The 16,686-nt window shown below is 49.6% G+C and overlaps 1 protein-coding gene across 15 annotated transcripts in view; it reads right to left on the reverse strand.

Annotated features, from left to right (window-relative positions):
• The window catches only part of cbfa2t3 (CBFA2/RUNX1 partner transcriptional co-repressor 3), a 164,259-nt gene that overhangs the window by 4,905 nt on the left and 142,668 nt on the right, over positions 1 to 16,686 (reverse strand). For 10 of the 15 annotated variants that reach the window (XM_067998229.1, XM_067998230.1, XM_067998231.1 and 7 more), the window contains 5 exons: positions 14,501 to 14,592; positions 13,141 to 13,333; positions 11,917 to 11,985; positions 8,673 to 8,863; positions 2,270 to 2,425 (listed from right to left, as the gene is read on the reverse strand). In XM_067998229.1, the coding sequence (XP_067854330.1) occupies positions 2,270 to 2,425; positions 8,673 to 8,863; positions 11,917 to 11,985; positions 13,141 to 13,333; positions 14,501 to 14,592 (701 nt within the window). The remainder of the gene's footprint in view (positions 1 to 2,269; positions 2,426 to 8,672; positions 8,864 to 11,916; positions 11,986 to 13,140; positions 13,334 to 14,500; positions 14,593 to 16,686) is intronic. The other 5 variants (XM_067998225.1, XM_067998224.1, XM_067998221.1 and 2 more) reach the window with 4 other exon arrangements.

A 16,686-nucleotide genomic window follows, 5' to 3' on the forward strand; every position in this document is an offset into this window, starting at 1 on the left:
TGGGGCCATTCTGGAGTCTAGGGAATTTTGGAAGATCACAGCCAATGCATCCACTATCTCTGCAGCCACCTCTTTTAGAACCCTAGGATGTAGGCCATGAGGTCCAGGGGGATTTGTCAGCTTTTAGTCCCATTAATTTCTCCAGTACTTTTTCTCTACTCATATTAATTACTTTTAAGTGCCTCACTCTCATTAGCCCCTTGGTTCCTCACTATTTCTGGTTTGCTTTTTGCGTCTTCTACTGTGAAGACAGATATAAAATTTGTTTATCGTCCCTACCATTTCCTGATTCCCCATTATAATTTCTCCTGTCTCAGCCTCTAAGGGACCAACGTTTACTTTTGCTACTCTCTTCCTTTTTACATACTTGTAGAAGCTCTTACAATCTGTTTATATTTCTTGCTAGTTTACTCTCATATTCTATTTTCTCCCTCTATCAATTTTTTGGTCATCCTTTGCTGGTTTCTAAAACTCTCCCAATCCTCAGGCTTACTACTCTTTTTCACAACGTATAAGCCTCTTCTTCTAATCTAATACTCTCCTTAACTTCTTTAGTTAGCCACGGATGGATCACTTTTCCTGTGGAGTTTTTATTTCTCAATGGAATGTATATTTGTTGAGAATTTTGAAATATTTCTTTAAATGTTCACCATTGCTTATTTAGTGTCGTACCTTTAATCTAATTTCCCACCTACCTTAGCCAACTCGCCCCTCATACTTATGTAATTGGCTTTATTTAAGTTTATGGCTCTAGTTTCAGACTTCAGCATGTCACTCCTCAACCCAATGTGAAATTCTATCATATTATGATCACTCTTCCCCTGAGGATCGTTTACTATGAGATTACTAATTAACCCTGTCTCGTTACACAAGACCGGTCTAAAATAGCCTGTTCCCCGGTTGGCTCCATGACGTATTGTTCTAGAAAATGGTCTTGAATGCATTCTATGAATTCGTCCTCCAGACTGCCTTTGCCAATTTGATTTGCCCAGTCTATATGAAGATTAAAGTCCCCCACGATTATTGCATTACCTTTGTTAAAAGCTCTTATTATTGCTTGATTAATACTCTGACCAACGGTATAGCTACTGTTATGGAGCCTATAAACTACTCCCACACCTGTTTTCTGCCCCTTGTTATTTCTTATTTCCACCCAGACTGATTCTACTTCCTGATCTTCCGAGCCGAGATCCTTTCTCACCACTGTCCTTATCTCATCCTTTATTATCAGGGTTATTCCCCCATCCTGTGGGACGTTGCTGACCCACTGTCACTCCCTCACACACTGTGGGACGATACTGACCCACAGTCACTCCCTCACACACTGTGGGACGATACTGACCCACAGTCACTCCCTCACACACTGTGGGACGATACTGACCCACAGTCACTCCCTCACACACTGTGGGACGATACTGACCCACAGTCACTCCCTCACACACTGTGGGACGTTACTGACCCACAGTCACTCCCTCACACACTGTGGGACGTTACTGACCCACAGTCACTCCCTCACACACTGTGGGACGATACTGACCCACAGTCACTCCCTCACACACTGTGGGACGTTACTGACCCACAGTCACTCCCTCACACACCGTGGGACGTTACTGACCCACAGTCACTCCCTCACACACCGTGGGACGTTACTGACCCACAGTCACTCCCTCACACACTGTGGGACGTGTTACTGACCCACAGTCACTCCCTCACACACCGTGGGACGTTACTGACCCACAGTCACTCCCTCACACACCGTGGGACGTGTTACTGACCCACAGTCACTCCCTCACACACTGTGGGACGTGTTACTGACCCACAGTCACTCCCTCACACACTGTGGGACGTTACTGACCCACAGTCACTCCCTCACACACCGTGGGACGTGTTACTGACCCACAGTCACTCTCTCACACACTGTGGGACGTTACTGACCCACAGTCACTCCCTCACACACACTGTGGGACGTTACTGACCCACAGTCACTCCCTCACACACACTGTGGGACGTTACTGACCCACAGTCACTCCCTCACACACTGTGGGACGATACTGACCCACAGTCACTCCCTCACACACTGTGGGACGTTACTGACCCACAGTCACTCCCTCACACACTGTGGGACGATACTGACCCACAGTCACTCCTTGCCAAATGGCCAACAGGGACACCATATCTTTACGCTGACTTATCAGGACTCTAAAGGCAGTTGGAGCCTGCCTTGCACCCGCCACGCGCATGATGAGTTTCAAGGAGCAAAGCATCTCACCTCCGAGGGAGGAGCAACCGAAACCATCTGCCTGGCCCCACAATGAGTGCGCCTCCTGTCGGATGAACACGGAGTGGCCCTGGCAATGGTGGATATGTCTGCAGGCCCGTCCGCCTCGCCCTCCCGGCTCCAGGGGGCTTTGTGTATGCGGGAGGCCTTGAGAGAAAGGAAACACAGAAAAACAAATAAAGCAGCTAAAAGTGTAAATAATAAAAGGGGTCAGTTCTCTTCCTGCCCCGATAACACCCTTCCCCCCAGGATACCCGATACCCCACCACTCTGAAAGCCAACCCTGGTAGCTCTTGCCCGAGCTGCTCCCAATACCCCTCCCTGATAACTGCTGCTAGCCCCAATAACACCTGGCTACCTCCTTTCGGGTTGTTGAGAGCAACTGTAGCTCCTTTATCCCTGAGCTGAGCTAATTTAGCACCGGCCTGGGCTCAGTATCTTGGTGCATGTACCCACTAAACTACAGCTGAGATTCAATTATCTGCCACAATGAAAGAATACCCCGACTCCATGGGTCAGCAAATCGTCAAAATCAGCAAAAAAAGTGTCACCAATTGTGGGCCAGAAAACACCAGGTAATGAGCCACAAGCACAGACTTGTGTTAACAGGTCTGTTCAGGCCCACATTTGAGATGACCTTTGCACTGCTTTGGACTCGGTTTACAGAACTGGCTCACATCTCTGGGCATTGGAGGCTGTTTCAAATGAATAATCACATAGTCGATAATAAGCGAGAAGGGTAATAAAGCAAAGGCACTGTCTGAATTAAAACTACCAGGTGAGAGAGTGACTAACATCTGTTGTGGGGAAATTACTGAAATTTATAATTAAGGTCAGAGTGACTGAGCACTTAGAGAAATCTGAGCTGATTAGAGAGAGCCACCATAAATTTGTAAAGGGTAGGTCATGTTTAACAAATCTAATTGAATTTTTTGAGGAAGTAACTAAAAGTAATAGATGGGAATGTCTATGGATGTGGTTTATATGGACTTCCAGAAGACATTCGATAAGGTTCCACATAAGAGACTGTTCGCTAAAATTAAAGCTCATGGAATGGAAGGCAAATTATTGACCTGATGAGATTGGTTAGGCGGGAGAAGACAGAGAGTAGGGATAATGGGGATGTACTCGAATTGGAAGGAAGTGACGAGTGGTGTCCCAGAAGGATCCATGCTGGGGCCTCAACTATTCACTATATTTATTAATGACTTAGATAACACAATAGAGAGCCATATATCCAAGTTTGCCGATGACACAAAGATTGGTGGCATAATAAGTAGTGTGGACAGGAGCATAAAATTACAGAGAGACATTCATAGATTAAATGAGTGGGGAAAACTGTGGCAGATGGATTTCAACGCAGGCAAGTGTGAGGTCATCCCTTTTGGACCAAAAAAGGATAGATCAGGGTATTTTTTTTTAAATGGTGAAAAGCTCAAAACATTGTCGGGGGGGGGGGGGGGTTTAAAGAAATTTAGGGGTCCATGTACACAGATCACCAAAATGTAGTGGTCAGGTACAAAAAATAATCAAAAAAGCTAATGGAATGTTAGCCTTTATAACTAGAGGGCTAGAATGCAAAGGGGAGGAGGTTATGCTACTGCGATACAAAGCCCTGGTTAGACCTCAAGCTCGAGGGGCTGAATGGCCTACTCCTGTTCCTATGATCTATGTTCCAACCGCTGGGCAAGGGAGCAACCCACCGCCGAGCAAGGGAACGATGTATCTGCCCTGGGAGTGTTTGATGGGACAGTGCAGAGGGAGCTTTACTCTGTATCTAACCCTGTACCTGCCCTTGGAGTGATTGATGGGACAGTGTAGAGGGAGCTTCACTCTGTATCTAACCCGTGCTGTACCTGCCCTGGGAGTGTTTGATGGGACAGTGTCGAGGGAGCTTTACTCTGTATCTAACCCGTGCTGTACCTGGCCTGGGAGTGTTTGATGGGACAGTGTAGAGGGAGCTTTACTCTGTATCTAACCCTGTACCTGCCCTGGGAGTGTTTGATGGGACAGTGTAGAGGGAACTTTACTCTGTATCTAACCCGTGCTGTATCTGCCCTGGGAGTGTTTGATGGGACAGTTTTTTAAAAATTCGTTCACGGGATGTGGGCGTCGCTGGTGAGGCCAGCATTTATTGCCCATCCCTAATTGCCCTCGAGAAGGTGGTGGTGAGCCGCCTTCTTGAACCGCTGCAGTCCGTGTGGTGACGGTTCTCCCACAGTGCTGTTAGGAAGGGAGTTCCAGGATTTTGACCCAGCGACAATGAAGGAACGGCGATATGTTTCCAAGTCGGGATGGTGTGTGACTTGGAGGGGAACGTGCAGGTGGTGTTGTTCCCATGCGCCTGCTGCTCTTGTCCTTCTAGGTGGTAGAGGTCGCGGGTTTGGGAGGTGCTGTCGAAGAAGCCTTGGCGAGTTGCTGCAGTGCATCCTGTGGATGGTGCACACTGCAGCCACAGTGCGCCGATGGTGAAGGGAGTGAATGTTTAGGGTGGTGGATGGGGTGCCAATCAAGCGGGCTGCTTTATCTTGGATGGTGTCGAGCTTCTTGAGTGTTGTTGGAGCTGCACTCATCCAGGCAAGTGGAGAGTATTCCATCACACTCCTGACTTGTGCCTTGTAGATGGTAGAAAGGCTTTGGGGAGTCAGGAGGTGAGTCACTCGCCGCAGAATACCCAGCCTCTGACCTGCTCTCGTAGCCACAGTATTTATATGGCTGGTCCAGTTAAGTTTCTGGTCAATGGTGACCCCCAGGATGTTGATGGTGGGGGATTCGGCGATGGTAATGCCGTTGAATGTCAAGGGGAGGTGGTTAGACTCTCTCTTGTTGGAGATGGTCATTGCCTGGCACTTGTCTGGCGCAAATGTTACTTGCCACTTATGAGCCCAAGCCTGGATGTTGTCCAGGTCTTTCTGCATGCGGGCTCGGACTGCTTCATTATTTGAGGGGTTGCGAATGGAACTGAACACTGTGCAGTCATCAGCCAACATCCCCATTTCTGACCAAATGATGGAGGGAAGGTCATTGATGAAGCAGCTGAAGATGGTTGGGCCAAGGACACTGCCCTGAGGAACTCCTGCAGCAATATCCTGGGGCTGAGATGATTGGCCTCCAACAACCACTACCATCTGCCTTTGTGCTCGGTATGACTCCAGCCACTGGAGAGTTTTCCCCCTGATTCCCATTGACTTCAATTTTACGAGGGCTCCTTGGTGCCACACTCGGTCAAATGCTGCCTTGATGTCAAGGGCAGTCACTCTCACCTCACCTCTGGAATTCAGCTCTTTTCTCCATGTTTGGACCAAGGCTGTAATGAGGTCTGGAGCCGAGTGGTCCTGGCGGAACCCAAACTGAGCATCGGTGAGCAGGTTATTGGTGAGTAAGTGCCGCTTGATAGCACTGTCAACGACACCTTCCATCACTTTGCTGGTGATTGAGAGTAGACTGATGGGGCGGTAATTGGCCGGATTGGATTTGTCCTGCTTTTTGTGGACAGGACATACCTGGGCAATTTTCCACATTGTAGGGTAGATGCCAGTGTTGTAGCTGTATTGGACCAGCTTGGCTAGAGGCGCAGCTAGTTCTGGAGCACAAGTCTTCAGCACTACAGCTGGGATGTTGTTGGGGCCCATAGCCTTTGCTGTATCCAATGCACTCAGCCGTTTCTTGACATCACGTGGAGTGAATCGAATTGGTCGAAGACTGGCTTCCGTGATGGTGGGGATATCGGGAGGAGGCTGAGATGGATCATCCACTCGGCACTTCTGGCTGAAGATGGTTGCAAACGCTTCAGCCTTGTCTTTTGCACTCACATGCTGGACTCCGCCATCATTGAGGATGGGGATGTTTGCAGAGCCTCCTCCTCCCGTTAGTTGTTTAATTGTCCACCACCATTCACGACTGGATGTGGGAGGACTGCAGAGCTTTGATCTGATCCGTTGGTTGTGGAATCGCTTAGCTCTGTCTATAGCATGTTGCTTCCGCTGTTTAGCATGCATGTAGTCCTGAGTTGTAGCTTCACCAGGTTGGCACCTCATTTTTAGGTACGCCTGGTGCTGCTCCTGGCATGCTCTTCTACACTCTTCATTGAACCAGAGTTGATCCCCTGGCTTGTTGGTAATGGTAGAGTGAAGAATATGCCGGGCCATGAGGTTACAGATTGTGCTGGAATAAATTCTGCTGCTGCTGATGGCCCACAGCGACTCATGGATGCCCAGTTTTGAGCTGCTCGATCTGTTCTGAATCTATCCCATTTAGCACGGTGGTAGTGCCACACAACACGTTGGATGGTGTCCTCAGTGCGAAGACGGGACTTCATCTCCACGAGGACTGTGCGGTGGTCACTCCTACCAATACTGTCATGGACAGATGCATTTGCGACAGGTAGATTGGTGAGGACGAGGTCAAGTAAGTTTTTCCCTTGTGTTGGTTCGCTCACCACCTGCCGCAGGCCCAGTCTAGCAGCTATGTCCTTCAGGACTCGGCCAGCTCGGTCAGTCGTGGTGCTACCGAGCCACTCTTGGTGATGGACATTGAAGTCCCCCACCCAGAGTACATTTTGTGCCCTTGCTACCCTCAGTGCTTCCTCCAAGTGGTGCTCAACATGGAGGAGGACTGATTCATCAGCTGAGGGAGGACGGTAGGTGGTAATCAGCAGGAGGTTTCCTTGACCATGTTTGACCTGATGCCATGAGATTTCATGGGGTCCAGAGTCAATGTTGAGGACTCCCAGGGCCACTCTCTCCTGACTGTATATCACTGTACCGCCACCTCTGGTGGGTCTGTCCTGCCGGTGGGACAAGACATACCCAGGGATGGTGATGGAAGAGTCTGGGACATTGGCTGAAAGATATGACTCTGTAAGTATGGCTATGTCAGGCTGTTGCTTGACTAGTCTGTGGGACAGCTCTCCCAATTTTGGCACAAGTCCCCAGATGTTAGTAAGGAGGACCTTGCAGGGTCGACTGGGCTTGGTGTTTTGCCGTTGTCGTGTCCGGTGCCTAGTGGTCCGATGCCGGGTGGTCCGTCCGGTTTTATTCTTATTATGACTTTTCGTAGCGAGATTTTACAACTGAGTGGCTTGCTAGGCCATTTCAGAGGGCAATTAAGAATCAACCACATTTCTGTGGGTCTGGAGTCACATATGGGCCAGACCAGGTAAGGACGGCAGGTTTCCTTCCCTAAAGGACATTAGTGAACCAGATGGGTTTTTACGACAATCCGGTAGTTTCATGGCCATCATTACTGATGCTAGTATTTTAATTCCAGATTTTTATTTAATTAATTGAATTTAATTAATTGAATTTAAATTCGCCAGCTGCCGTGGCGGGATTTGAACTCGTGACTCTGGATTTTAGTCCAGTGTAGAGGGAGCTTTACTCTGTATCTAACCCGTGCTGTACCTGGCCTGGGAGTGTTTGATGGGGACAGTGTAGAGGGAGCTTTACTCTGTTATCTAACCCTGTACCTGCCCTGGGAGTGTTTTATGGGACAGTGTAGAGGGAGCTTTACTCTGTATCTAACCCGTGCTGTACCTGCCCTGGGAGTACTTGATGGGTCAGTGTAGAGGGAGCTTTACTCTGTATCTAACCCGTGCTGTACCTGCCCTGCGAGTGTTTGATGGGACAGTGTAGAGGGAGCTTTACTCTGTATCTAACCCGTGCTGTACCTGCCCTGGGAGTGTTTGATGGGACAGTGTAGAGGGAGCTTTACTCTGTATCTAACCCGTGCTGTACCTGGCCTGGGAGTGTTTGATGGGACAGTATAGAGGGAGCTTTACTCTGTATCTAACCCGTGCTGTACCTGCCCTGGGAGTGTTTGATGGGACAGTGTAGAGGGAGCTTTACTCTGTATCTAACCCGTGCTGTACCTGGCCTGGGAGTGTTTGATGGGGACAGTGTAGAGGGAGCTTTACTCTGTTATCTAACCCTGTACCTGCCCTGGGAGTGTTTTATGGGACAGTGTAGAGGGAGCTTTACTCTGTATCTAACCCGTGCTGTACCTGCCCTGGGAGTATTTGATGGGTCAGTGTAGAGGGAGCTTTACTCTGTATCTAACCCGTGCTGTACCTGCCCTGCGAGTGTTTGATGGGACAGTGTAGAGGGAGCTTTACTCTGTATCTAACCTGTGCTGTACCTGCCCTGGGAGTGTTTGATGGGACAGTGTAGAGGGAGCTTTACTCTGTATCTCACCCGTGTTGTAACAGATTCGAATGTTCCATTCAAACCAAATTCTGGAGCAAAAAGATTCACCAAAAAAAATAAGGAAATTTTTCATCCAAAACTATTAAATTATTTGAATATTTTAGTAATTTGAGTCATCTAAATTATCAGCTGGTGCCCCTCTGCCCCTCCCTCGCTGCTCCTACACTGAAGATTGGAGCTGGGTCCCTCACCTCACTGGAGTCCTCCTGTTGGTTGATGGTAGACCGCGCGTCCTCAGAAGCCTGTCGTTTGGCCTCGCTCAGCGCACGCTCCATCTTCGCTCGTTCAGCTGTAATCATCTCATGGGCCTTGCGCTCTGCCTCCGATACGGCTTTCTTTAGCTCCATCATGGCCTGCCGCTTCACCTCATTCACCGCCTCTTCTGGGAGAGAGGGACGAAGGGGAAGAAAAGAAGAAGATATGAGAACGATTGGGGAGCTGTACTGGGGTTCGGGCTTGGGGACCTACATGGGGTGCATGGGGCTGCGTTTCGGCCTGGAGTATCCTCAACTGCAAGATCCAGGGACCCAACCAGGGATGGGCAATAAATGTCAGCCTTGCCAGCGATGCCTACATCCTGAGAAAGAATAATAATAATAAAAAAAGAAAACCTCCTCCAAAACCTAGGAAACTTATCAATTCAAAAAAGTTGAAGTTGTAGAATGTGCCATTGGATAGATTTCAATCCAGCAGCAGGAGTCTGTAACCTGCAAGTTATCTGATTATAAAAAGGGCAGGGGAGATGGCCGAGGTACTAAATGAGTACTTTGCATCTGTCTTTACCAAGGAAGAAGATGCTGCCAGAGTCTCAGTAAAAGAGGTGATTGAGATACTGGATGGGCTAAAAATTGATAAAGAGAAGGTACTAGAAAGGCTGGCTGTACTTAAAGTAGATAAGTCACCCGGTCCGGATGGGATGTATCCTAGGTTGCCGAGGGTAGTAAGGGTGGAAATTGCAGAGGTACCAGTCATAATCTTCTAAACATCCTTAAATACAGGGGTGGTGCCAGAGGACTGGAGAATTGGAAATGTTACACCCTTATTTAAAAAAAAAGGTGTAAGGATAAACCCAGCAACTATAGGCCAGTCAGTTTAACCTCGGTGGCGGGAAAGCTTTTAGAAACGATAATCCGGGACAAAATTAACAGTCACTTGAACAAGTGCGGATTTATTTAACAAATTCATGCTTGCTTTCCTTAAGGCAAATCATGTTTAACTAACTTGATTTTTTGAGGAGGTAACAGAGAGGGTTGATGAGGGCAATGCGGTTGATGTGGTGTATATGGACTTTCAAAAGGTGTTTGATAAAGTGCCGCATAATAGGCTTGTCATCAAAGTTGAAGCCCATGGAATAAAGGGGGCAGTGGCAGCATGGATACAAAATTGACTAAGTGACAGGAAACAGAGAGTACTGGTGAACAGTTGTTTTTCAGACTGGAGGGAGGTGTACAGTGGTGTTCCCCAGGGGTTGGTACAAGGACCACTGCTTTTAATGATTTATATTAAGGACTTGGACAGAGGACAATTTCCAAATTTGCAGATGATGCAAAACTTGGAAGGGTAGTGAACAGTGAGGAGGATAGTGATAGACTTCAAGAGGATATAGACAGGCTGGTGGAATGGGCGGACACGTGGCAGATGAAATTTAATGCAGAGAAGTGTGAAGTGATACATTTTGGTAGGAAGAACGAGGAGAGGCAATATAAACTAGAGGGTACAACTCTAAAAGGGGTAGAGGTGCAGAGAGATCTGGGGATATATGTGCACAAATCGTTGAAGGTGGCAGGGCAGGTTGAGAAAGCAGTTAAAAAAGCATACGGGATCCTGGGCTTTATAAATAGAGGCATAGAGTACAAAAGCAAGGAAGTTATGGTGAACCTTTATAAAACACTGGTTCAGCCACAACTGGAGTATTGTGTCCAATTCTGGGCACCGCACTTTTGGAAAGATGTGAAGGGTGCAGAAAAGATTTACTGGAATGGTTCCAGGGATGAGGGACTTTACATGGATAGACTGGAGAAGCTGGGGTTGTTCTCCTTGGAACAGAGACAGTTGCGAGGAGATTTGATAGAGGTGTTCAAAATCATGAAGGGTCTAGACAGAGTAGATAGAGAGAAACTGTTCCCATTGGCGGTAGGGTCAAGAACCAGAGGACATAGATTTAAGGTGATTGGCAAAACAACCAAAAGCGGCATGAGGAAAAACTTTTTTTTTTAAACACAGTGAGTGGTTAGGATCTGGAATGCACTGCCCGAGGCGGTGGTGGAGGCAGATTCAATCGTGGCCTTCAAAAGGGAATTGGATAAGTACTCGAAGGGAAAAAATTTGCAGGGCTACAGGGGAAAGGGCGGAGGAGTGTGACTAGCTGGAATGTTCTTGCAGAGAGCCGGCACGGACTCGATGGGCCGAATGGCCTCCTTCCATGCTGTAACCATTCTATGATTCTATGAAAACCTCCCTCTCCTTATACAAGTTACCCTGAAATCGATGCAGACGAGTTAATTCTGAAGGATTTCCTCAGATGCGAGAATCAGCAGGCAGGCAGCCTCTGAGATCAGTACAGATGAGGGAAGTCATTCGGCCCCTCAAGGCCACCCTTGCGCAGACTCGTCCCATCAATTCCGCAGCACGAGGGCATGACTCAGGCTGGGTTTCTAGTTCATTGTATTCAGTATCCCAGGTTGACCAAGTGGCTCCATGGGGCTAATGATGTGATGCTGAGTGCCGCAGCACTGATGCACTACTGGCGCTAGCTCCACGCATTACAGGGTGCTGAATTCTGCTCACCGCCCTGGTTGCATGGCATGTTATAAACCACAGCCTAGAGTGCCTGTGCCTCTTGCAACCAGCACGCCTACTGTGAGCTGGGTTGACGACTGTCCTGGATTACAGTCACATTAAGGTGAATGTATCAGCTCAGATAGTCACCCTTACTGAAGGGTTTCACAGCTAAAGCAAGGGGCCAACTGAGCTTCAGTTCTACGGTCCCAAAGTGCAGCTTCGGATAGAAATGACTGCTGCCGCATAAAGTGGAGTGACCCGTAAAACACTTGTGCGTCAGCCCAGTGCCACTGTTTAACAGACTTAAACCTGCTTAAAATAAACAGGAAAACGCATCAGTTAAAATGGCAGACGGGATGTTTACAATCACAGTTACTGTCTCTCTGGTATTATCACCAACAGTCACCTCTAGCCGAGTGGCTGCTAATGATTTCGTTTCATTCCTCTCTGGAAGCGCCTGCCTCATTAACACAGCATCCTGTTACCCACCCTGTTACCCTTTGAGACAAGGGCCGTGAAGCCCATTCACTGAGTGGCAGCCGGTGAGGCAGCTTTCTGCACACAGATGACACAGATGGGGAGTGGAGGGACAGGCACTTTATCCTGAGGTGGGTATGGGATCCACGTTTACAAATTAACCACACGGCAGCCTACCAGCTTTTCTCCAGATCTCCTCCCGCGTGTATCCTGGTGCCGGTCTGTGCAGCATCTCTCCATGAATTTCTAAAAACACAAAACGAAAACACTTCAGTGGGAGCTGCGGACATACCATTCTGAACACAGACTACACTTACCTAATCCCCACCGGCACAAGCTGAGGCCCCAGCCCCAGGGTTAAATTGTCACCACCCAGGGTGTTCCAAGGTTCAGTAGTTGCCACAGCTCTGAGACATACTCAGCCCATGAATCCACATAAACAGCCCCTTTCCAGACATTCTCCTTCAGTGTTTCAGTTAGAGCCTTCTCTCCAGGCAGTTTTAGAATATTTCTGTCTCTATTTGGATGGCCATACTGGGCGCAGAGGTAGGCGAGTCGGGAGCAATGTGATTGAGGGTGTAGAGCACAGGTCCATGAGTAGGCCATTCAGCCCCTCGAGCCTGTTCCGCCATTCAATTAGATCATGGCTGACTGTGGGAGCAGCGCGAGTGGAGGATGGGAGCAGAGTGGGGAGGGTTGAACCAGTGAGTGATGGTGACAGAAGGTGGGAGGGGACAGGGCAAGGCAGGTTCACAGCAGTGTGATTAGGGTGTGCGAAAATAACATGTAATCTCTGAATTCCACCATCTGATGAATTGCATCAGTTACAACTCAGGACCTTTTCCCCAATTTTCTCCCCTTCCCTCTTAAAGACACTGACCCTCACTGGGGGAGGGGCACAGGGGACGCTGACCCTCACTGGGGGATGGGTATACTGACTCTGACCGGGGAATGGGAGAGAAGGAAGGACGAGAGGAAGAGAAGGATGTGGGTGAGTGATTCACAGAGAGAGAGAGCGCGCGCGAGAGAGAAGGATGTGTGGGAGTGATTCACAGAGAGAGAGCACGCGCGAGAGAGAAGGATGTGTGGGAGTGATTCAAAGAGAGCGCAAGAGAGAGACGGTAATTGAGAGAGTGAAAATGAACACTTTGGTTCTTCCATGGAGCTAACAAAATTGAGAAAGAGATTCTGGAGTTCAAACCCCATCTGATTTTCTGCATCAATATGAAGCTGACTCTCTATTACTGTAGTGATCAGCACTGCAGGGGATAATCTTGCGGAGTTGTGATTGTGACAGAGATTTCAGCGCTGGTACCAGCCAGCATCCTCTGCAAGACATTACTGCACACAGCCCAGGACTGATTCACACTATCTGTAAATCATGGAATGGAAATTCTGCACCTGGTTGGGGGCCTTCTGGGTTGGAGGAGTTCTGTGGAGGCTGCGTAGAGTTCCCACCTTTTTTCACATCATCAGCGTCATTATAGCGACGGATCCAGTGATTAAGTTCTTCCCGGTCAGCTTCCTGGCAACGCCTCAGCACAGTGAGTGAGCGCCGAGTCTTCTCCACCATATCCATTATACAGTTCAGGAGCTGAGGGGAAGAGGCAGATATCAGCGAAAGCAGACAGGGGCTGAGCAGCAGGAAGATTGCAGTGTAACAGAACAAACCTTGCGATTATATAGCACTTTTCATGTCCTCAGGACGTACCAAAAAATTATTTTGAAGTGTAAACACTGTTATATAGATAAACGCAGCAGCCAATGTGGGCACAGCAAGGTCCCACAAACAGCAATGTGATAAATGACCAGTTTATCTGTTATGCAGTGTAATCGAGTACTATAATAAAGTCCAGTGCAATATGTTGTACTACAGTACAGTAGAGTGTAAAGGTATGGTGTAACATAATACAATGCATTTGTGTAGTGTGTTAGAGTACAGTGCAGCATGGTGTAATATAATACAATCTAGTAATGCAATACAGGACAGTGTAATGTAACAGAGCACAGTGTAGTGTTGTGTAGTGTAATAGAGCACAGTGTAGTGTTGTGTAGTGTAATAGAGCCAGGAGAGCATTGGAATAGTCGAGTTTGGAGGTAACTAAAGTTTGGATGAGGGTTTCAGCAGCAGATGAGCTGAGGCAGGGGTGGAGACGGACGATGTTTTAACCAGTTGGAAGTAGGCGGTCTTTGCAATTGAGAGAATATGGGGTCGAAAACTCAGCTCTGGGTTAAATAGGACGCAGAGGTTGCGAACAGTCTGATTCAGCCTGAGACAGTGGCCAGGGAGAGGGACGGAATCGGTGGCTAGGGAACGGGGTTTGTGGCGGGGACCAAAGACAACGGCTTTGGTCGTCCCAATGTTTAATAGGAGGATACTCCTATTAAGGAGGCTCATTCACCAATGGATGTCACACAGAGGCGAGGAGAGGGGTCGAGAGAGGTGGTGGTAATGTAGAGGTGATGGGGAGATACAGCTGGATATCGACACAGTCGAGTTCGGATGTGACAGCCCCACTGTCACTGTCAGGCTCACACTTTTAGAAGGGGCACTTGGGTGAGGTTCCAGAGGGCGGTCAGCGCCCGTGAAACCGTACCCAGCCTGAATCTGCTCCTTCAGGAGAAGAAGGGAGGAAATTAAAAGCAGGTAAAATTACTGAACATCCAGCTCCTTGCTTCTGCTCATTTGAGAACTGTTACCCTCACAAGGTTATGTCTGTCACATGATCTTTCACAGCGCGTGTAAACTCCCCACACTTACATTATCCAGGTGCTTCCATTCTTCTGCCCATTCCCTGTCCGTCAAGCGATGATCAATTACTTCTTCCTGTCGTGTTCGGTGTACTCCTGGGGCTTGAATGACACAAAACACCAAAAATCAGCCAGAGTTCCAAAACTCTAGCCCAGCCTGGTAAACCACAAACTGAGCTCGGACACACTAACTCCAGATTGGACAACGCTCACTGAGAGTTCACACATTACAGTCAGAGAGCTTGGACTCCACAGACAGACATTCTGCCTCTACCTCTACCCACATCCAGCATGGTATCAAAGTGTGGGCAGTTACTGACCGACAGGCCGGTATCAGAGTGTGGGCAGTTACTGACCGACAGGCTGGTATCAGAGTGTGGGCAGTTACTGACCGACAGGCCGGTATCAGAGTGTGGGCAGTTACTGACCGACAGGCCGGTATCGGAGTGTGGGCAGCTACTGACCGACAGGCCGGTATCGGAGTGTGGGCAGTTACTGACCGACAGGCTGGTATCAGAGTGTGGGCAGTTACTGACCGACAGGCTGGTATCAGAGTGTGGGCAGTTACTGACCGACAGGCCGGTAACGGTGTGGGCAGTTACTGACCGTAGGCTGGTACCGGAGTGTGGGCAGTTACTGACCGACAGGCCGGTAACGGTGTGGACAGTTACTGACCGACAGGCCGGTATCGGAGTGGACAGTTACTGACCGACAGGCCGGTATCGGAGTGTGGGCAGTTACTGACCGACAGGCCGGTATCGGAGTGTGGGCAGTTACTGACCGACAGGCCGGTATCGGAGTGTGGGCAGTTACTGACCGACAGGCCGGTATCGGAGTGTGGGCAGTTACTGACCGACAGGCCGGTAACGGTGTGGACAGTTACTGACCGTAGGCCGGTATCGGAGTGTGGGCAGTTACTGACCGACAGGCCGGTAACGGTGTGGGCAGTTACTGACCGACAGGCCGGTAACGGTGTGGACAGTTACTGACCGACAGGCCGGTATCGGAGTGTGGGCAGTTACTGACTGTAGGCCGGTTCGGAGTGTGGGCAGTTACTGACTGTAGGCCGGTTCGGAGTGTGGGCAGTTACTGACCGTAGGCTGGTACCGGAGTGTGGGCAGTTACTGACCGACAGGCCGGTAACAGTGTGGGCAGTTACTGACCGTAGGCTGGTATCGGAGTGTGGGCAGTTACTGACCGACAGGCCGGTATCAGAGTGTGGGCAGTTACTGACCGACAGGCCGGTAACGGTGTGGGCAGTTACTGACCGTAGGCTGGTATCGGAGTGCGGGCAGTTACTGACTGTAGGCCGGTACCGGAGTGTGGGCAGTTACTGACCGTAGGCTGGTATCAGAGTGTGGGCAGTTACTGACCGACAGGCCGGTAACGGTGTGGGCAGTTACTGACCGTAGGCTGGTACTGGAGTGTGGGCAGTTACTGACCGACAGGCCGGTATCAGAGTGTGGGCAGTTACTGACCGACAGGCCGGTATCGGAGTGTGGGCAGTTACTGACCGACAGGCCGGTAACGGTGTGGGCAGTTACTGACCGACAGGCCGGTATCAGAGTGTGGGCAGTTACTGACCGACAGGCCGGTAACGGTGTGGACAGTTACTGACCGACAGGCCGGTATCGGAGTGTGGGCAGTTACTGACCGACAGGCCGGTAACGGTGTGGGCAGTTACTGACCGACAGGCCGGTATCGGAGTGTGGGCAGTTACTGACCGACAGGCCGGTATCGGAGTGTGGGCAGTTACTGACCGACAGGCCGGTAACGGAGTGTGGGCAGTTACTGACCGACAGGCCGGTATCGGAGTGTGGGCAGTTACTGACCGACAGGCCGGTAACGGAGTGTGGGCAGTTACTGACCGACAGGCCGGTATCGGAGTGTGGGCAGTTACTGACCGACAGGCTGGTATCAGAGTGTGGGCAGTTACTGACCGACAGGCCGGTAACGGTGTGGACAGTTACTGACCGACAGGCCGGTATCGGAGTGTGGGCAGTTACTGACCGACAGGCCGGTAACGGTGTGGACAGTTACTGACCGACAGGCCGGTATCGGAGGGTGGGCAGTTACTGACCGACAGGCCGGTAACGGTGTGGACAGTTACTGACCGACAGGCCGGTATCGGAGGGTGGGCAGTTACTGACCGACAGGCCGGTAACGGTGTGGACAGTTACTGACCGACAGGCCAGT

Source organism: Heptranchias perlo, chromosome 16 (genome assembly GCF_035084215.1).
Source record: "Heptranchias perlo isolate sHepPer1 chromosome 16, sHepPer1.hap1, whole genome shotgun sequence".
In the NCBI taxonomy this organism is placed as follows: Eukaryota; Metazoa; Chordata; class Chondrichthyes; order Hexanchiformes; family Hexanchidae; genus Heptranchias; species Heptranchias perlo.